The sequence below is a fragment of the Natator depressus genome, chromosome 4 (assembly GCF_965152275.1).
Source record: "Natator depressus isolate rNatDep1 chromosome 4, rNatDep2.hap1, whole genome shotgun sequence".
Lineage (NCBI taxonomy): Eukaryota > Metazoa > Chordata > Testudines > Cheloniidae > Natator > Natator depressus.
In genome coordinates this window covers 54,215,646-54,237,968 of record NC_134237.1, presented here as the reverse complement: position 1 = coordinate 54,237,968, position 22,323 = coordinate 54,215,646, and the positions used below count along the sequence as shown (strand labels likewise).

Below are 22,323 nucleotides of genomic sequence, written 5' to 3'. Positions count from 1 at the left end.
TGCCACTTTGCTGTTGACCCCTTTTCTCAGATAATCAATTTATACTGCAGCTTTACTATGGGTCTTTGGGACATCCTACCACTGACTTCTGTTCATACTGAAAATTTGTGCATTTATTCCTACTCCTTATTTTCTATCTTTTCATCAAGTCCTAATCCATGACAACACTTTACTTCTCATATCATGGCAACATATTTTCCTTAATACCCTCTAATTCTAATAGGTTGGAGAGGCATAGTTTTCTTTTATAGGAAATTCTATCTTTAATTACTGTTTTAACTAATATACCTGATGCTGAAGTTTTACTTCTCTGTAAATGCTAGGATCATTCTCCTCTTCCTCTAAGCATGAAGAAAGCACAACATTAGCCTTTCAGTTGCTGATATTAGTGACAGGTAAATCTTTGGATCCAATGATCTCTTGAAAAGTGCCATTTTAATAAGATTTTTTTAAATTGCCTGTCTCCTTCCTTTTTGTATGGGCGCAGATATGCCTGACTCTGATATAGGTATACATCCATACTGATAAGTAATACTGACCTACTGTCATTTCAAAGCAGAATAGATCGCAGTGGACTAGCGTACTGTAGTATGGTCCACACAGTTAATGTGCAGCATGCTAGCGCTGTAGATTTACACCCAGGGTACTGTGTGCTAACTGTTCATCTAAATAAAGCCCTAATTTTGATTATGTGCCTATTCTTATATATATTCTTTATCTGAAATCCTATTATCTAATTGGATGCTCTAGCCTCAACCCATCCTTCTTCTAGCAGAGCTGGAATTACTGACCTCTTCTTTCCTATTAGATACCTACTTTATCTTCTGTTATTGACATCTTCACCAGAAGACTCTGCCCAACTGGAGTGCAGCTCAGTATCTGTCAGCTTTCCTCTGATTAGAAGTTTAATTTTACCTGTCTTGATTTTCCTTGCCAGCAATCTCGTTCCACTTTAATTATCTCTTCCATATTAGCCTCTCCCTTCCCTAGTGCCTACAATGTGACCATCTCCTCTGTACACATAATCTCATTTGCACAATGAGATGCTGTAGTTCCCCCTGCCTAGCACATGCAACCAGAGGCATGCGAGAGAAAGATATCATAGAGCCCTGGACGTAAGCCTTCCTAATAATCCAACTTTGACTTCCAGAACCAATCTTGTACACTTCCTTGTGTCATTTATACCAGTATATGACACTGCCACAGGCTCCTCCTCCTCCTTCTAGAAGTTTGTCTAGATGTGTCAGGAAATCTGCACACCACTGTGTGCCTAGTAGGCAACTCTCCAAATGGTTTTCATTGTCTCCGCATACCCAGTTAACAATATTTGACAATAGAATCCTCTATGCTCATAGCAAAAAGAAAAGGAGTACCTGTGGCACCTTAGAGACTAACAAATTTATCTGAGCATAAGCTTTCATGTTAGTCTCTAAGGTGCCACAAGTCCTCCTTTTCTTTTTGCGAATACAGACTAACATGGCTGCTACTCTGAATGCTCATAGCATCTCTCTTTGCCATGTTCCCCAGTCTGTGAGGGGTACCTACTCAGTCTCTTCTATCAGAAATAGAGATTTGACTGTCTATTGCACTTGCAGCCTTTTCCCTTGTGACACTAACATTTGTAAGCCGAAGGATTGTGGCTTCAGGTTCTTTCTGCCTGAAAGTGGCCTCTGCCTAGCAAGTTTGCTATGTTGCCATCCTGTCACAGGCTTAGATCTTCTGCACAGATACACAATCACCAAGTCTCACTCAGGACTCACTAACTTCAACCAAAATAGACCACTTCAAATAGATCAGATAGAATAACTACTCTCTCAGCTCCTGTTACAGTAAGTTGAATTATCTGATCAGAATTCTGAATGAACCATCTCTGATTTCACTCAGCCTGACTGCCATGTAAGACAATCATACTCTAGAAAGTGAGGTCAGACGACTCCACTGGATATGTTGCTGGATTTTCTCCACACATCCTAATATGAGGGTGGTTTCTTCTGCTGTTGACTAAACAGTCAATTGTGGAAGAATTTTAAAGGAACCACATGGCCTGAGATTTTGAGGTGGGGCTTTGCCATGGTTGATACTGTACATTTCTTTGTGAGGTCACAATGGTGGGGAAAGTTTTTGTTTGCCAGATGGGGTGGTTATATAATGACTTCCAATTACAGTTAGCAGAGCTAAAACCCCAGATCTCCTCCATATTCAAACTATGAACCTCTACCTACCACTTGGGCTAAAAGAGTAACTTCATTAGTTGGTAGCAGCAACAGGTAGCTGTGTGGAACTGCTGCTAGGAATTGGGGACAGAACATATTCCTCAGGCAGAGGACGCTTATTCTGTGCCTCTGAGTTACTCATTTGTAGCCAACACCCACCATTTGGCTATGTTTGTTCATGTGGAATGTTCTCACTGAGCTGATAAACAGAGCTGCTACTTGCTCCATGTTCACATGCCTCCTGAGACCCACTTCTACCAAGGTGCTGACAAGAAATAGCTGATAGATTCTTGCAAGATTGAGGGTAACTAGGATAGTCTGTATATCTAACATCTCTTTCACAGCAGTGTATTATGAAACATTGTATTATTGAGAGGCAATCATCTTGACAACTTTATTTGTATGGTATGGTCATTTGCCCTACACTTCATCTTAGTTTTGTTTATTTTAGACTTAAAACTCTTGAGACATGGATTACGTGTGTGTGTGTGTGTGTGTGTGTGTGTGTGTGTGTGTGTGTAAAGCAGCTAGCACAGAGTGGGCACTATCAGAAATAAATGATAAATGATATTTGTATGGAGATGAAAATGTATATACTGAATTATGCATTAGACATTAAATTTTTCAAAGGCTTTGACTTTCTTAAATGCATACCTGATCACCAGTATGCTAGCAATGAATGAAAAACTAATGCTTAAAATGTAATGATGCTCACATGCCAAGATGTTGGACTGAGTCCAGTTCACCTAAAAAAAAATCCTACGATGATAGTTAAAAACAAACAACAAACCCTCCTTTGTCCAAGAACTATGTTCTTTGCCACAATCCATGTAATTTCAAATGTATGCCAATGTACAAGGACAATGTCTATAGCGCTCAGGTTACTTTCTCCAGTAACCAAACACAAATCTTCCCCCCTGCCCACACATGAATTAGCTAACCAGGAACACTGCAATGGGAGGTCTGGTCTTTCAGGTATGTTATTTTGAGACCACCCTACCAGACAAGGCAACAAGAACACAAAGCCAGGGTCAAACAAGGCAGCCCCTTGTAATTGGATACTAATAATGGATTTAAGGTGTAAATTAACTTAAACCCATACACCAACAGACTAAACAATCAAAATGAGGCTAGCAAGATTTGTGTTGGAAAAAATGTTTTAATACTAGAAAGCATACATAAAACATGCATAATAACCTTGACTGACAGACTGCAGTCACATCTGTTTCCTAAATAATTGCAGTATATCTGGGTGGGATACTAATCACAGACCCTTAGAACTATACTGTCACTAGTATACTATAACATAGTTCTAAATGCAATTAATTTATTACTACAGTCACATCATTATCATGTGCTGTACCAACAACAACATTCAGAATTTCAACTCTGGTTAGAAGACAAATTGTTCACAGGAGCAGTAAAAAGATAATGAAAATGTGGACTATCTTGATGTGAACAGGAAAACATGTTGAAGTAGATCTAAGCAGCAGGCAGATATGAATGATTCTAATAGCTCACTGAAGGATGGTTGGGTGAAAGTAATTAGTACAACTGGTTCAATGGTTGTTGCCCTGTTTTCTTGTGTTAGCATTGGGTTCAGTCTTGTAGCCTGTGTGCATGTTTTTGCAGGATGGAGGTGTAAGACACTTAAGATGACACAGGCTTGGTCTGATGGAGCTGCTGGTGCCATGGGAAGAAAAGGCCACTTCTCTAACTAAGGTGAGTTCCCTTTAACTGCTTTTCTCCCATTACCCCATTGTATTAAATTAAATGTATTAAAATGTAATGATGCTCACGTGCCAAGATGTTGGACATTGGTGTATGGTAGGGAGGGGTTTTGTGCACAGTTTTCAGATCCCCTATCAGTCTCTTGGAAGTAGTTGCATTGTAAAGAACTTGAAATTGGGGTAAAGGGATTTGCTTCTTCATATGCTGACTGGTGTACAGGGTAGTATAGAAAGAACTTGGGCCTATTTTTGTCCATTTGAGTCTGATAATTCCTCATTTTTGATGTGCTACTTTTGGTGCTAATTACATCTCAGAAAACCTTTTTGGGTGATTTTAATTTCATCACTGTTTTTATCACAAGTCAGAATAATTTTATTGAGTCTATGGATTTTGTTTTATAAATCATTTGGGTAGGATTTGGGGGCCTGTTAGAAATAGTTGCTGGTTTTTAGGACTTGATACACAATTTGGAGTATTCATTTGGTGGTGGGAAAACAGAAGATCCTTGGTATGGCCTTTGCTTTTCTGGTCACAGATAAATTCTGGGGTGCACTGTTCATTGTACAAACTTACCTGGAGAAGAGGTGGATGACAGCAATTTAACCCATGCATATTACTGTCTGGAGGCAGGGACATCTCTAGAAACCATCGGGCAGATCCTCAGCTGGCATAAATTGTCATAGCTCCATTGAAATCAATGAGAATCTGCCCTCATATGTGTTCTTCCTGTGTGTGGGACCTCCCAGGCAGGAGAAAAAAAGGAATGCTTTGGGAAGAAATGTGTATGTTCCTCATATAGTCATTGTCACTACACAGACCCTTTGAACCAGTTCCGTATGTGAACTACTACATCATTTTGCACAGCACACCCGCTGGCCTTGGGCACCAGTCACTAAGACAGGAAGAATTTGTTGTCGTGACACTGGTGAGTACTATATATACTCAGCTGTAGGCACTTGTGATTCAGAATCCCAGCTGAATCTTCTGTGTGGATCAGTTCAAAAGGTTCTACTGTAAATATGGGAGTCTAGGCTGCCACAAATGTACCCAAATAAGCCCAAAATATGAGCATCTAGGCTGAAGTAGGGTAAGATCCAGAGATTGAGGAAGATGATATATAGGCTTCCCCTGACAGTTTAAAAAATCATGTCGTAGCATTTAAACTACACTTGATAGTGGTTACTTTTGGTGAGAGTGTGTGTACCAGGTGATGGCTCCTACATCTGCTGCTAGGAAGCCTCCTGAATTGAGAATTTCCCTCAGTTTTTGTTCAAGCATTGCATGACCAGAGCTACATGGAAAAGTGAAGCATAAATAATTTATTCTGTTTCACAGAGTATTCATTTTATATTTTGCCCAGGTAGTTTTTATTAACCTGCTTATGAACAGATTGATCTAATCTGTGATGTGAATAAAGCAATGCTTACCTTTTGGGGTCAACAATCTTGTAGAGTTTCCCATTGTGAGACTGTGTAATGCTTTTGCTGCTTGATAAAATGTACACCTCACCTGTTAAAGAAATAGATCTAGTAAATTAGTGTTCTTTAATAATATGCTGTACCTCTGACTTACCATCTAGCTCTATTTGCAAGATGGTGAAAACCTCATGAAATAAATATCTTGCATCATTGGAAAATACAATGTAATTTTCCTGTTTGAAAACATGTATGAAACAATTCTTACCAGTTAAAACTAGAAACATGAAACAAACTTTGTCATGCAAATTTAAAACCAAATTCTTCACTTTTAACATTTTATAGAGCTAGTTGAAGATTTCCGAATTTCAAAATTTAGACAAAACTTCAAAATTTGGGTGGGGGGGAAGAAGGGGGTAATTTCATCTGCCCATTCAATCGTTTTACTATTGAAATATGGAGTTATATAAATGTAAATTATTTTTTGTGATGTGAATGTGTGCAATGTATGACAGGCTCTTCGTTATAAAGATGACTAATTGCCTGTGGGCTGTTCTGACAAATATCCATTTCGATTTAAAAACTATATATACTAGAAACACCAAGTTTTTTCCTTTCTAAAGGTGGTAGTGTGTGCATTTGTTCATAAAAGCGAAGGAATAGCATCAGCTAGATGCTGTGCAAACATCCTATGTGAAATTGTAGTAAGCACCTCAGTACTGAATTGCAGTCCCATTGCCACCCAAATCCTTGGCATCTATTAAGACATTCCTGCCAGTTGTGTCAATGCGGTTAATGATCTTTTGATGTCAAGAGTGTGAAATCATCAAACTCATTTTTCCTTTACACCAAATTCAGGATTTGAACTCAAGTTTCTAAGGTGAAAGTGTCCTATCCTACTATGGCACTGAACTTCCATAGTTAATTGTTTAAATGAGTGTTGAGAGGCAAATATAAGTCAGTCATTAATTTACGAAAATCTCTTATTGGTCTTTACACAAAATCCAGTTAGCATGAATGAGAATTTTAAGTGCTGAAACAGGAGGAATAAATGGCATTTAGATATTTTCAATCAATTCTTGGCCTCCCTTTGATGTGTGTCTTATGCTCATGGAACTTAAACTACATTTGTGCCTTTCACTTAAGTTCATACCCCCTGCGTTTGTGCACAGATTGAAAATAGGGACCTTCACCCGTTCTGCTACCTCTCCCTGTTGCTTCTTACATAGATGCTAAAGAGTAGGAGGGACGACACTATGGCAATCTTGGTCAAAGAATTAAAAAGAAAAGAAAAGCTATGCTGTAGAGACTGATACAATTAAAGACCTACTATAATACTGTATGGTGCAGCATGTAATTTTGGTAAGATTTATTTTGTAACTTAATAAGAGTTTTTCTACTATACCTAATTCATCTTCACCAAATCCCAAAATGTGACCTGAAAAGAAGCCTCTACATGAACCACTGTTGCCAAGACATAGAGGTTTCTCTTGCCACTGTTTGGTTACAGGACTCTGTTGCAGCGTTAAAAAATTTCTGTAATCAAACACATACAATGCAAACTGTTATATAGCATTTGAAAAGAGAACTTAAAATGTCCAGATAATGAAAGGAAGTTGCAGTAAGTAGTTCCATGGACACTTCTATAAAATTAAAATGTAAAAATACAGTTTCCCAGCGGGCATTGTACAAACACAATTAATCCTTCTGCCATCCTTACTCACGTTGCTTAGTGTCTATGTGTGGCAGAATTGAGCCCAAAGTATTGTAAATATATATATCCTGAAAATACTTCATAAAATATTTCTCTTGCACATAGGTACTAAGCATTTCTCTTGCTTGGTGTGACAGGACTGCACCCATTCATCCAGAAAGCATTACTTTTTCTCCATCATTGATGTTTCCATGAGACCAAGATTCAAAGCTGCTGTGTTAATCAGTTAGACCCCGATCTTGTAAATACTTACACACATGCTTAAATACTTGATCCATTGACGTCAATGAGACTACTCGTGTACTTAATGTTAAGCATGGGCGTAAGTGTTTGGAGGATCAGAGTGGATTAGGGGGTCTCTGAGGAACCTTTGGGATCAATATCTCCATTTTAACCTCCTCCAGAGATCAAGTATGTCACCGCTGCTGCTATTCATTAGAATGCCATGACTCAGAAAGTAGTGGTCCCTATCTTGTTTCCAAATCTGGAGATTTCCCTATGGCATTGCCACACTGCAAGGCTGGCAGAACTACTTTAATATGCAAACATGCAAAATATTATTGTTGCTTTATATGTGTCATAACTGAATATATTTTAAGACACCTACCCGTTGCGGTCTCCAAAAACATAACTTCCATAAAGTCTCTCAGACTGGCAACCTCGGTATACAAATCCACCGACCAATGGTCCACTACTGAATGGTTTGAATTCTAGAAGTGAAGGCTCGCTTTCTAAAAAGTAACTACCATAGCATTAGATCAAATGCAATTTCATATATTAAAAACAATTATGCAAATACTGTATGAAGAAAAGTTATTGCCATTTAAATTGCACCAATGTTGAGATGTACAGGATGTATAAGATAGGAAATCGAGCATAAGGGAAACCAGAAAACACCGTCATAAACATAGAGGGACATAGCCTAACCTAAGACTGAGAGAAGAATAGAGCCAAAGGGGTCATATCCTAACTATCCTATTGAAGTTGATGGGAGTCTTGCTATTGACTTTTATATGACTTGAGTTTCACCCACAGAATGGATCTGTTATGCTTCAGCATTATAAATAATAAAGGGGTGATTTAGGGATTTAGGAGTTCAAGTCCCATTGACTTTCAGCAGGACTTGTGCTTTTGAAAATCTTGCCCAAAGCTTCCTTCTTTTAAGGTCAGTTCCTTAATGCAATAAGCCTGTACTGTTCAGTATCATGCATCAGTATTGCTGACTGTAGTTTCTTATTTAGGCTGAGGCCATTATACTGCTGCTAGGGTTGACAACAGTTAACATGCATTTTTTTCTTGCAGAACTGCACTGTTAAATCATATCAGATAATCTCCTCAACGATGTTAATGTGTAAATGATCCTATATATGCAATTAAACTATATTTAAAGATTACATAGGTTAAAACCAGGCTCAAATTTTGTTACAATTATGTAATTTTAAATCACAGCCAATAGATATTTTTATTTTACATGAATATTGTTGCAATTGGACTGCCACTTGTAAATCTTTGTTGACTGAATTTCCCAGATTAGATTATGATTTTAAGGGATGAAATTACACAAGGGAGAAAGGGAAATTATGATTTATTTTTTTTTGTTTAAGCAACTGACCACTGCACAAGCTCTGGCAAGTTCTTCTGGACGGACACAATTCCATGCCACGATATTGCTTAGTTTGATCTACGGTAGAGATGCAGTCAAAATTCCGTTGGAACAGTGGTTTACCAAATCCGTTTCAAACCACATTTTTCTTTGGCTTGGCATTCATAAAATGACAACACCAAATATGTGAAATAACTAAAATTGAAGTGACTGTATTACATATGTGGACTACTGCATGAGCCAGCTCAGCTGTTCTACTTTCAAAGTACGGTACAGATTGGGGGAGAAATGGGTATACATAGGTCAGTCTAAAGACCTAGATGGCTTATGTCCGATGAAATTAGGTCAGTCCTTGATACCATACAAGTGACACTGCTTTGAACTTTACCACACTTTACCGCAATGAATTTAGAAGCTGTTAAATGTTCAACATAGGCAGAAGATAGCTCTGAGCTGTGGTCATCTGGCTTTTGTCTGAATTTGCAAGTGTCCTCAGCAAGCATCAGACATTAACATTAAATATAACTCAGATAATTATTTAGCAATAATAGCCCCAAGTCAATAGATTATATCAATTCTTTAAAATCCAAGTTTCCTGATGTACTGTGCGCCATGTTATGACTTGTGAAGTAATATTATATTATACATTTCCAAACTGAACATTTTAACTGAAATTTAAACAGTGTTCAGTAGTTTCCCTATTTGGTTGTTGGAACAGAGTTCCACTCACTGCTAGGGCACCTCCTCCTGGCTGCTTTGGGGATTAGCTCTTTCCAGGTTTTATGCCACCTTCTGCCACTCGCTTGCTTGCTCTGCCACCTCTCTCTCTCTCTCTCTGTGGCTCAGGGTGCTCTATCTTCATGGCTTCCTGCCGGGTCACTAGAGTCTCGCCTTCCCAGGTATCAAAGTCCCTCCATACACACTATCTCCAGCAGTCTTCTCATCCACTGACCAGATTATGCCAGTTCCCAGTGGCTTCAGGGAACTCAGGCTTGCCCTCTCCTCTGGGTTCCAGCTCAGGGATCCTCTACTCAGCCAAGGGCTGTACCGTCTTAAACCTTGCTGCCCTTTCCCTGAATCTTTTCCTACACCCTGTCAATCTAGTTTTCTTTCCTTCCCTCTCTAATGTTCAAAGAGTTGCTACAGGCTCCCTCACTGCAGCCCCTTTTTGATGCCAGCTTCCTTGTTTTATACTAGCCCCACCTGTTCCTTCTCAGCTGGGCTCCATCTTCATTCCGGGGATTTCTGAGGCCACCTAATTCCCCTGACCTGTGGCCTATCTGATTAATTGGCCCCTTCTCAGTCCCATTATCGTCTCCTAGGTTAGTATGGGGGCAAATACCCCCATCATATTTGTGCTCTGTTGTTTTGCCTCTCATTTAGTCTCCATTACAAGAGGCACATTGCCTAAGACTTAAATTCTGTATCTTAAGAGGTTACATGTGAATGAGTAAGCATACATTTTCATCACTTCCTGATCTTTCAGAAAATTTTCTTTATGAGCAGTCACATATGGTCACAAACATGTATAACAACAGACCTTATCATTTACATTTTCTTTTCTTTCCTTTATTTTCTTGTACTTTGTCTGTCTTTGGTTTCCTATTAAGTTTACAATATTCCTTTTTATCTGGTTTTTCCTAGTTTCCTATGGCAATACACCATAATATGGCAATACTACCATATTTATTATTCCATAGACTTTTTGAAGGCTGTTTTTCATAATAGTTTTGGATAAAACTTACCATAGTCTTTCCCCTTTACTATTTGCAAGATTCTTGCTGAAGATCTATTCTTTCCATTTGAGTCTGAGCAAAGTATTGTTAAATTAATATTTACATCTGTTGGGTGGCGATCCACGGCACACCTGTGCATCAAAAAGCATGTTAGAAAAGTCATAAAAGACTAGGGGAAAGCTTCTTATGGACTCTTATTTCTCTACTAATAGAATATCGGGTCAAATTTTGGAGGACTATTCTATTTTTGTGGAGTATATTATTCACTGTGCCCAGATCACAGAGAAAACAAGTTTGTGTGCATAAGAAAGCGTTCATACTTTTGCGACGAAAAAACAAAACTACAGCTACAAAAAACCCCTTATGCTTCATGACACATTCTGTAGAATGGATAGACTTTTTTCCTATTTGTCACCAAGAATTGGGCTCTGCTGAATAATGTTTGAAATTATTGGTACTTTAACTAGCTTTAATTCTGTAAGGCTCATCAAATCTATGCAACTTGATTCTTATTGCATAGTGGTGTTGGACCACAGAAAGGAAGCAAACAACAACTCCTTTTTTAACCAAATTGAATTTCTTCTGTTTCTCAAAGCATGGCCTTAAATGTTACTGGGCAAGTTTATACTCCATCACTACGTTGGCACAGCTGCCCTGATGCAACTGCACCACTGGTGAAGACGTACTATGCCAACAGGACAGCGCTCTCCTGTTGGCATAATTACTCCACCTGGGTGAGAAGCGGAAGCTATGTCAGCGGGAGAGCATCTCCTGCCAACATAGTGCTGGTATGGACAGCGCGAAACTTGCATTGTGCAGGGGTAGGGCGTTTTCACACCGCTAAGCACCGTAAGTTATATCAACTGTAGTGTAGACCTGACCTTTAACATTACTGCCCCTAATTGCTGAACTACAGATTATGTGAATCCCTCTGCTCTTTGTTATCGTTTAGATTGCACCAGATGTTTCTGTTTGTTTTCTACTTGCCTTTTTTTCTCAGTTAAGAAAAGGTTTCACTTTTTTCCCCCTCAGCCATTTGGAATTGTATTACTCTACACTTCATTTTAAGTTGTAGTGGCTAATTGAGTTCTCTTTTCTTTCTTAAAGCTAACAAGATATATCTCCCACTATTTTAAAAATACTTCTGTTTCTGCCACTTCAAAAGATGATTTATTACTTGAAAATTTTGTGCCTTTTTTCTACCAAATATATTTTTTGAACTATGAGAAATCTGTACAAACCTCTGAGGGTTTTAAGCAGCTTGCTGCTGGCTTTATTAGCTGACTTCTGCTGACTCTAGAATTATTGCTATGAAACCATCTAAAATATTTCCTAATATACCACACCTTAACTCACTCCTTTGTACAAAGGTGTATCAAAAGATTCTTAATATAATACTGAGCATGTATCTAGTACATTAATGTTTGTACAATGGTCTGAAGATGTAATGTTTACACTCCCTGTTCCCCTCCAAAATTACTATCTCCCTTTTCAGATAGGGAATCTGAGGAATAGCTAATTGGTTTGCCCAAGGCCACAGAATAAGTACCTGGCAGAGCTGGGAATATAATATAAAAGTTCCTGCATTTCATCTGCATATTTAGCCAACTAGACTTTGCTGCCTCTGATTGATCTGAACATTAAACAAATGTTCAGATCAAGATGAAATACAGCAAATTTTCAGTATCCTGAAAACAGGCATATCCTCCTTTTTCCTTTCTAAAAATGAATTTAGTGCTCTGGGAAGGGCTTCATTGACAACAATACACTTTCTTTGCTCAGGACGGGTACAGCCTGGGCAGCAGCAGTGCAAACTTCTTTAAACTGCCTTATGCATGTGCCTCCATCTCAGTCAGGAAGCAACTACCTGTAAGGGCAAGAAGATATTGTAGTTCAGCTTCTATAGCCCTTCTATAGACCTTGGGGTCTCTGAGGGTGTGAAATAATCTCAAATGTTGCTGGTATTTTTTCTTCTTTAGCCATGCATCTACTAGGCATTGGAGAGACACCACCATTTAAGATGTGCTATTAAAGATACACTAGCTGGCAGCAACTTGTAGTCAAAACAGCCTTGATTTGCAATAGTTCTCTAAAGTTGAAGATCTCCTGTATCCCATTACCATATTTCCAATTTCATACTAGAGAAATGATTGGCCTGCTTACAAAGAACCTGTGCATTTTGCTGGATTAACTCTCCTATAGGCCTGGGGCTATTAGATTTTGTGGGGCCCCTGTATACAAGTCTTTTTCTTAATTTAAAACAAAATGATCACAATTATGGCATCGAGACTATTAACGCTATACTAAACTTGGCTTTTAATTAACATAAAACCATTCTGTGGTTACATTTCAGCCTTAAAACATGTAGAATATAGTTAAGTTAATTCAAAATAGCCTACTTCTTCCCTTAGAACAGCTGTTATACTAGTGTCTTTCTGAGGGGGCGTTTGGGTGCAGAAGGGGGCTCCAGGCTGTGTTGGGGTGCAGGAAGGGTGAGGGGTGCCGGCTCTGGGAGGGAGGTGCTTACCACAGGCAGCTCCCAGCCGGCGGCGCAGCAGGGCTCAGGCAGGCTGCCTGCATGCCATGTTCCCATGCTGCTCTCAGAAGTGGCCGGCTACTGGCACGTCTCTGTGGCCCCTGGTCGGGGGGGGGAGAGCATGTCTCCGTGCGCTGTCCCTGCCCTCAGCACTGCCCCCGCAGCTCCCATTGCAGTGCACGGAGACACGCTCTCCCCCTTCCCCCCGGGGCTGCAGAGACGTGCCAGCAGCCGGCCGCTTCTGGGAGTGGCATGGGAACACGGCATGCAGGCAGCCTGCCTGAGCCCTGCTACACCACTGGACTTTTAGTGGCACGGAGATTGCGATTGACTGGCAGAGGCTCCAGGATCGACCTGTCGATCGTGATTGACGGGTTGGTGACCACTGAATTGTATAGAATTTTGGATTTATTTTTGTGGGGTCCCGTCCTTAGCCCGAGGCCCTGGGCTGCAGCCCCCAAAGACCCTGTGTTAATCCAGCCCCGAGTAGGAAATCTAGTTACAAAACTATGGTCCCAGCCTGGCCTGATGGATGTGGTGCAAAGGTCCAATCTCAAAGCGGTGTTATTCAAGATTCTGTGACATATTCCTTCCAATTCTTTTTTTTTTTTTTTGGGTGCTAAAACCCTAACTCTATGAGCGGATTTCTGTCCTCTGATGTCTGTCGCTCCTGTTGGTTTCAATAGAAACATGTATAAAACATCTGAGAGCAGAATATGTCCTAGAATTAGCAAGCCTAAGAAGCACCTGGATCACAACAGTGTTTGCTCCTCAACAATGACAAATATAACTTACGTACCTGCCTGGATTGTGGAGTCCATGTGCAAAAATTTCAGGAGGCTGATTGGTGCTGTTAAAGTGTGGGTTGCTTCGTGGTATGGAATAAGGAACATTGCACAAATCAGTATCTACATCCAGACGTAATACAGAACCTGTAAAGTCACTGAGAAAGTTGGAGGATAACATAATTAACTTTAAAAAGTACTTCAGCTGATATATTTAATCTATATAGTACTACAATGAAGCAATAAAGGGAACCACTTATTTCATTGAGCCATATGTAGATTACTTTTAAGGAACATAGGAATCATAGGGAGTGCCATCCCTGAACTGATCAATGGGTCATCTAGTTCATTATCCTGTCTCTGGCAGGATTATGTTTATAAGGAGGTACTTAGTGCTCCTTTATGAAACAACTTGCCAATAGGGGAACTTTCTTCAAACCCTGACAATTGGTTTATGCCCTGGAACATGAGGGTTTACATCCCTCTTATGTTTAATCCTCTCTAAGGTAACTGTGGATGTACTCATTATATAGCAATATAATGTGTGTGTTTGTGTATTTAATATGGTTTTAAATCGTGTTCTTGGATTCAAGAATGATATCTAGTGGGAGTGAGCTCCAAAGGTTAATTGTGGCTTATGTAAAAATAAAAGTTCTTTCATACTTTGAATGGAGCTTTGATAGGAAATGTTGAAGCTAGTAGTGAACAGAATTCTTTTGTCACAAGGAATAGAACATTTTCTCATAATGTTCATGATGGGGTGGGAAAAGGATAACTCAACTTTATATTATACTATCAAAATGTCTTTTCAAAAACATGCATCAACTAAATATTTAAATTAATTGCTTTCTGTCCTTCCCCATATCCAATCCTCAATCTGTTTCAGTCTCTCATTATTGTATGTACATTTAAAATAAAATGTTGGAATTATTCTTCAGTTTTGCCACTGATAATATGCTTATTGCAAAAGCTACAGAACATCTGCTTGTCTATCAGTGGTGATGAGGCCTCTGAGTGTAGCATCTCCTGCCAGTTAATGAGGGAAGATCTCTCCATCTGGACTCATACATTAATTATTCTAAATGACAAAGCAAGTGTTATTCCAACTGGAGTTTAGCACAATGAACCAGGGACAAATAGATGGACAAAGCTGTAGGGGCAGCACCCGAAATAGGATTGCTTCATTTGCTATCTGGATGTTTTCCTGGTTGTTGCAGGGCCATGATTTACCTCGGTATGTGTCTGTAACCTTTTTTACAGCACATTTGCTTCTTTAAATTGGCCTGTTTGGAAAAAAATTATTTAGGAGAGGGAGCCTTTGTTATGTTTAAATTAGGGCTGTCAATTAATTGCAGTTAACACATGCGATTAACTCAAAACAGATTAATGGTTGTTTTTTTTAAATGAGTGTTAATAGCACACCTCTGGAGACGGGACTTGGCGGCAGCCGGGCGGGGAGTGAGGCACAGCCTATGGCAGCGAGCAGGAGGCGACCAGGGACAAGAGACTTCGGAATGAGGGCTGGCCTTAGGGGTGGGTGAGGGGGGCCATTCTGTGTTCTGGGAAAGCTGTCCTGCTCCACTGCTCCTCTTGCCCCCACCACTCCATGGAGCCGCCCCTGGCCAAGCTGCTCTGGACCAGGAGCCTGCCTCCTGTCAGCTGCGCAGTCAGGGGTGCTGGTAGGGGAGGCAGGGAGCTGATGTCGGGGTGTCCCCCTTCCTCTACCCATGTACCAAGTTGCTGCTGAGCTGGGGTCAGGGAACAGGGGGAGCCTGCCTTGTGCTGCTGCTAGCTCAGGAGTGAGAGCTGCTGACAGCAGCTGCTGCTGGCTGAAAAAGTGTTCAGGCTCTTGAATGTTCTGCTTAAAGAGAGAGCACTCCCCCAACACATATACCCACACTTCCCCCCCCACACATACACCCACACTTCCCCCCAACACACACACACAGTCTGTTTTGTTTATCTTTTTACAGTGCAAATGTTTGTAATAAAAATAATATAAAGTGAGCACTGTACACTTTGTATTCTGTGCTGTAATTGAAATCAACATACTTGAAAATGTAGAAAACATCCAAAAATATTTAAATAAATGGTATTCTATTAGTGTTTAACAATGCGGTTAAAACTGCAATTAATTGGGACTATTTTTTTAATCTTGTGATTAATTGTGATTAATTTTTTTAATCGTTTGACAGCCCTAGTTTAAATCTAATCACAACTGCTGGTGACAGGTAATTAAATGCTTTGACAACACACATGTATGAAAAGATTTATTTCAGCTGCAAGAATGTACTGAGACTATTTGCTTAACTCATGCTCCGAAGTCAATGATGCTTAGTATCATGAGTAAGGTGAGCAGGGTTTGTCCCTCTGTATTTGTGGTGACTGGTCACAACACTGGGGGAACTCAAATGTCTGACCCTAATTATTGTTGAAAGGCAGAAGACAAATAATTAAAAAAAAGGACTCTATCCATTGGCAGGTTTTGTACCTTAAACCATCCATCTCCTCCATATCATCTAGAGTGATCATTCCATCACCAAGGAAAATGTATAAGAAGCCATCTGGGCCAAACAGAAGCTGTCCTCCTAGATGTTTTCGGTGTAGCTCTGCTACTTCTAGAAACACTGTTGCTGTTCTCATATCAACCTGGTGTGGATTTTTCCTGTGGTATGAAGATATAAAAATAGACTCATAGACTCAAAGGTCAGAAGGGACCATCATGATCATCTAGTCTGAGCTCCTGCACATTGCAGGCGACAGAACCTCACCCACCTACTCCTGTAATAAACTCCTAACCTCTGGCTGAGTTACTGAAGTCCTCAAATCATGGTTTAAAGACTTCAAGTTACAGAGAATTCACCCTTTACATTAGTTTAAACCTGCAAGTGACAAATGCCCCATACTGCGAACCTCCCTGCCCCCAACTCCCAGAGTCTCTGTCTATCTGACCCAGGGAAATATTCCTTTCTGACCCTTTCTGACAATATGGAGATCAGTTAGATCCCGAGCATATGGGCAAGACCCACAGCCAGACACCTGGGAAAGAATTCTCTGTGGTAACCCAGATCCCTCCCCATCTCGTGTCCCATCACGAGCCAATTGGAGATACTTGCTGCTAGCAGCCACTGATCGGCTACATGCCATTCTTGATTTCCTATTTTTAACAATAAACTTAAATTCAGTCAAATGACAGAACAGCTATTGTAACTCTACAGTAAAACATCAAACAATTTCACAGAAATCGCTGTCACAAAAGATATTACACAGGATAATTTGGGAACAACTGTAATAAAAATGATAATTGAAAGTGTATTAAAAAACAGAATGAGGCAATATACTCACTGCTGTTTCAAAACTATTGCTTGAAATTAACCCAGTGGTACTTCCTGAAGGTACCTAAATATACCCATTGTAAATGTTACAGTTCATTTCAAAAATAAGGACTACCAAAGAGAGAAGAGTGCTGAACAGCATAATGTTTTTGATTTTTTGACTTTTAATGGTACCTGGATACTGTGTATTCTACGACCCTAAGGATGTGGTCATGAGGTCCAATGGCCCACCGTTCTTGGTTGGTGGTATAAGACACATACAGCTTTCCATTTTTCTTATAATTGGGATGGAATGCAAGGCTTAACAGTCCTCTTTCATCTCCTCCCTGCAGTCAAATGAAAAACACAAAGAATTGTGAAGTTAATTATGTTCTTTATTGTGTTTCAGCTGGAACCCCAAAAAAGTCTTTCTTATGGATAATCTTTGCCCAAACTCTTTTCTTTCTTCCTTGACTACTGCACAAAAAGGATTATAAAACATTTCACTTTCAGCTACTCTTTAAGAGTTAGAACAAGACAATTGTCTTGTGTCGTTATCTATGCACAAGACTCTTATACCACTTTTGTGGAGTGATTTGTGTATGTAATCTCTGGGAAGCCATGAAGACCAGTTTAAGTGCTGTGAAGAATTCTTTGCTGGGTTACTAGGTTGCTTGTAGTTCGTAGAAGACAAATAAAAAGGTCTGTAATCAGCAGTCACTTCTAATCCAAGTATCCAAAACCTAAAACACAGTGTTGGCTGCCAACTCCCACTGTCTTGGCAATATGTTTAGAAAACAGTTAAATTGCTTGTGTAATATGTAAACCTTTGTTTTACCCTGGAGGCAGCTACATTAGTTGTCACAACTATGGTGGTCTGTTCATCATAGCTAGCGTACTGTAGGTAATAAGCAGCCTCGGTCTCTCTGCATAGAAACCATAGTTTTATATGTGGCCTTTCAATGGAAAGGTTTTTGTTATTCTTAAAAATAAAAATAGAAAATCTCCAAACAACTTTTCTTGTTGTTATGATTACCTCCAAGATTAGTACAGTTATATGTTATGCATCAAATCTATATAATATACTGTGACAATGCAAATACCAGTGTACTTAAATAGAAGGCAATTTAATCTTCTGGCTTCTAAAAATATATGTAATTTACCATGGCTTAAATTTCGTTTTGCTGTATTTAAATAAAAAGAGCATATAGATTTGTTTTACCCTTTTAGGTAATATACGGTCATCTGCAGAAGAGCACATAAATAAACAGAATATTTTAATCAATGGTTCAAATTCAATTCATATGTGACTGTTTACATCATGGCTATTTGGTAGCTTAGGTCAGGATTCTTCAGACTTTCAGAGCTGGTAATAGGAAATGTTTTGTGATCTTTCCCCCAAGACTTTAAACCCCATTCAAATGCAGGCAAAATTTTTTGTAACCATTAACCACACCTGTGATAACTGAATATGAAGTTCTAAATTAAAAGGAGTGTGAAATATTTTAAATACACTTGCAATTCAGTGTTATGGATGAGTCTCTCTTGGCTGTTGCGATATGTTCAACAGGAGGCCTCATTCGGAAAATGCACAGTTTACATTTGTTTTCACTTGAGAGATTCCGATACTTTGTTTTTATCACAACCACTGAAGAGAAACCTGACTTAAAGAAACCAGGATGAAAGTAGGATGAGAGCTTTAATAGTTTGTACAACTAAAGCTGGATCCTTCTATTTCAGAGGCAGCCAAAATCAGCTGAGTTTTTGGCTAGAGAAAGTCAGCTACGTGATGTTGTCAGAAGAGAAGTCTGCCCCTTTGTCTTGCAGTGGCCTAGTCAGTGCTACTGAGTTATCTGCATCATAGACAAAGGGGTTGGTAATCCACCCTTTTCTCTTTCGTGGTTCATCAAAAACATAGTCCTGAAGCTGGGTCTGAATTTATTTTAGATTCTGATTTGAGTTCCTGAGAGTTTTGACCAGGTTACCTTGATAAAGTCTGAAACAGAAGGCTAATCTGAGTTTCTTTTTTTACAAACTAGAGGGCATAGATTTCCAAATTTTCTGGTACATGATTCTACCCTGTTGTGCGTAGACACTCCCGTTCTTCCTTTGGAGAGAAGAATCAGCTCATTTAGATGCTCAAAGATGGCAACTCAAATTGAAGCCTACCACCCAAGGTGAATTATTGAAGACATCAGCAAGGGGTGATTGATGATCATTCTTCTAATTTGAAGATTCTGCTTAGCTCTCATAAAATAAAATGCTATCTCCCCTCAGTGTGAAATAGGAGTTGCTGGTGAAAGATCATCACAGAATAGGACAAACAGAAAATTGAGTGGAGAGGTTTTAATGAAGTTCACTGCTTCAACAGCTTCATGAAGGATCTAGCACAGATTTCCAGGCATTTTCTTAGCAACAAGAAATTGGTGGTGTATGAAACACTGAAGCTATGAGGCACTATGTGTGGTGTTTTGCATCCATGTGACCAGACTGCTATTCTTGCTTGTCATTGCTTTGGCACTGTTCCCACAAATGGCAATACATGGCTTTCACTGAATGTGGAAAACTTTTATTGGCTCAGATAAGCAGTCTCTTGTTTATCCTGTCCCAACTTTACAAATTGGTAAGTTGCCTTCAACAGAACCTCAAGAAACATCTCTTTCAAATCCCAGAACCTCTGCAGCACCAGAGACATCAGTTGACTTATCAGGTTGAATTGTTAAGTATTTGCTTTTCCTGGCTTTGGAAAGCAATTGCTCTCAGATGTTCAGCCATGCCACTAATACAGTATGAAATAGCATTATTTGACGAAACTACTGTTTCAAATTTGGTAGCTGCTCTAGGTCCTATATCTTTTGAAACCATACCTACTGTGCATATAAGGATACAGTTTTCTGCAATGGTATGCACTTTATGTTGTTGAACAGGTCAGTAGAGATACCAGATAAAATCTTGGTAGGGAGTTCATTTTGACACTGTGAATCAGAGTAATCAAGTCTTGCTGATTTTTTTTTTTCAAGGCTTCAAGTTTTCTCTCTCTCTCAAAAAAAAAATCTGTTTTCTTTTTCAGTAATGGATTTTTGGTTTCCAAATTCTACAGCAACCCCTCAGGCTTCATACTCTTGGCAACTGGCAATTTGAGAGCATGATGCGCATTTGTCAAGCCAACTGACACAATAAGAAATGTGATGGATAGTTTATTTCCACATTTTACTTTTTCTTTTAGTCGTCATTGAACTAACTTGCCACCATCCTTTTCATGAAACAGTCTAGCTTTCTGAATCACCCCTAGGCTGCAATTGATCTCCAACAAAGTCGGGATGACACATGCAAGTTTATCTGAAGCTCAGCAGTATTTTCAGGCATTAGCCATTGACACCTTTTGTTGGCAGTCTCAGCAGGGAGTCCATGAAATATGAAACTACTCTCTGACCCCTTTGAAGGCGTATCCAAAACAAGGTGAAATGTATTGGCAGAACATAACAAAAAAGCTGGCACTGCACTTTCTGTGCAGTTCTGGAGACTGATTGAGAACTCCTTTTGCTGGTAATTCATCACTTTTCGCCAGCAATATATTTGTTTTAAAAATAGTTTTTTCTATCAATTTGAAATGCTGGGCCAGCTCCTTAGCTTCAGCCAAGGAGTGCTTGGTGACCCTTGTGGGGAGTAGGTTGGATGTAGTGATGCTATAAAGAGGAAAAAATGAAAAAAAATCACGTTGTTAAAAATCAGTTCAGTTTAAACTGGGACCAGACATTAAAATACCTTCATGACAAAGGCACGGTTATTGCATGATGTCACTACATGGCAAGGTATCTGGGTTCCTTATCTTAATATGTGTGGATTTCTTTTAAGTGTAACCTTAACTCAAAATTCATGGGTTTGCAATGCTCGATTTTAGATAAATTACAACATCCCTTTAATGTGTTTTATCCCTAAATTACTGATCAGTATTCTCAACTAACTCCACCTTAATGTAAATTTGTCTGGAAATTGACAGTTGTTCTCCAATATTTTGAATCACTGGGATTAAGGATTCTTAATTCAGTTGCGCCCACGTTAAACTGGAGTAACTCCACTGACTTCAGCTGTGTTGCTTCAGCAGTAATGAGAGGATTAAAAGAGCAGTAAGAAAGTATTTTTGTCTCAAGTCAGTGGCTACAACCTTGAGAACACACACAAGGAGCAGAGTTTTTGAGAAAGAATGTGTATCTATTTAACTTAGGTAAAATCAGTGAGGTTTTAAGGGCGACCACTGTAACTGTTAACCCAACATGTTACCTAAGCAACTTCCTGAAGTGTGCAAAATTGGACTCTATTATATATTTTCAAGTCATTTGTCTAGTGTAATTGTAAACAATTCCAGTAATAAAGTTACAAATGCTTCCTTTGAAAAAATATGCCATAACCAGTTAATTTTACGGGGGTGAAATAGTATTCTGTGTTCGTGTTTAACAAACTTGTGGTCTGGACTATCCCAATTTAACAATTAACAGCATTTAACAGCATTAACAGCAATTAACAGTTGGCAATTAACAGCATCTTTTCACTTAAAGAAAATGGCATGTGTATGTGTCAAAAATATTTTTTAAATATTTAGACTCATAGTATTAAATCACTTCTTCAGTAATTTTTTAGAATGTTTGTTTGTATAATGTCTATTCTGTATAATCTCTTCAGTTAGTAGCCTTTCATTTAATCTATTTCCCATGTAATAAGATCCATTGCAAATCTGCATGACCATATGTTTGATTTTGTGGGTTTTTTGTAAAGTAACGGAAGTACGTTTTTGATCATCTGAAAGCTCTTATTAGGAAATGGCCTTTGATTTCTGCAAACCAGTTCCCATTAGCTGTACCACTAAGTAAGGATGAGTGAAGGGTTACAGTTAATGCAAGAAAAACGCAGAGCTTCACTCATACCTTCTGCAGCTTGGGAAAATTTACCTAGGAATCCCAATTTCCCTTGGAAATACCAACAGAGCCTCTTCCTGCTTGAATCTCCTTACTTTATTGGATCATACTATAGACTTCAACATCAGCATTAGACTCTCTGCCTGGTCACAACTAAATCAACATTTCATGCAAATTTTGCAGACATGTGGCCCCAGCACGTGAAGGGAATTTGAATATTGCAGCAGTGGGACCCAGTAACAAGATTGTTGCACGGGTGCACACTGCCTTCCACGACTTTCTTCCTTCACCATAAAGAGGAAATGAGGAGCCTTCCTGTCAGAGGTCAGGAAAGAGAGGGCAAAAGAAGGGACAGAAAAAGCC

At 39.3% G+C, this 22,323-nt stretch overlaps 1 protein-coding gene and 1 long non-coding RNA gene across 3 annotated transcripts in view; one reads left to right on the top strand and one right to left on the bottom strand.

The window, feature by feature from the left end:
- The window catches only part of HHIP (hedgehog interacting protein), a 92,350-nt gene that overhangs the window by 16,201 nt on the left and 53,826 nt on the right, over window positions 1-22,323 (bottom strand). For both annotated transcript variants that reach the window (XM_074950033.1, XM_074950032.1), the window contains exons 5-11: window positions 17,243-17,394; window positions 16,225-16,398; window positions 13,748-13,891; window positions 10,422-10,543; window positions 7,681-7,804; window positions 6,765-6,895; window positions 5,372-5,453 (exon numbers count right to left, since the gene is read on the bottom strand). In XM_074950033.1, coding sequence (XP_074806134.1) covers window positions 5,372-5,453; window positions 6,765-6,895; window positions 7,681-7,804; window positions 10,422-10,543; window positions 13,748-13,891; window positions 16,225-16,398; window positions 17,243-17,394 — 929 coding nt within the window. The remainder of the gene's footprint in view (window positions 1-5,371; window positions 5,454-6,764; window positions 6,896-7,680; window positions 7,805-10,421; window positions 10,544-13,747; window positions 13,892-16,224; window positions 16,399-17,242; window positions 17,395-22,323) is intronic.
- LOC141985840 (uncharacterized) overlaps window positions 3,840-22,323 on the top strand; it is a 234,348-nt gene continuing 215,864 nt past the window's right edge. Inside the window, exons 1-2 of the long non-coding RNA XR_012639033.1 lie at window positions 3,840-3,935; window positions 4,761-4,869. This is a non-coding gene — a long non-coding RNA (uncharacterized LOC141985840). The remainder of the gene's footprint in view (window positions 3,936-4,760; window positions 4,870-22,323) is intronic.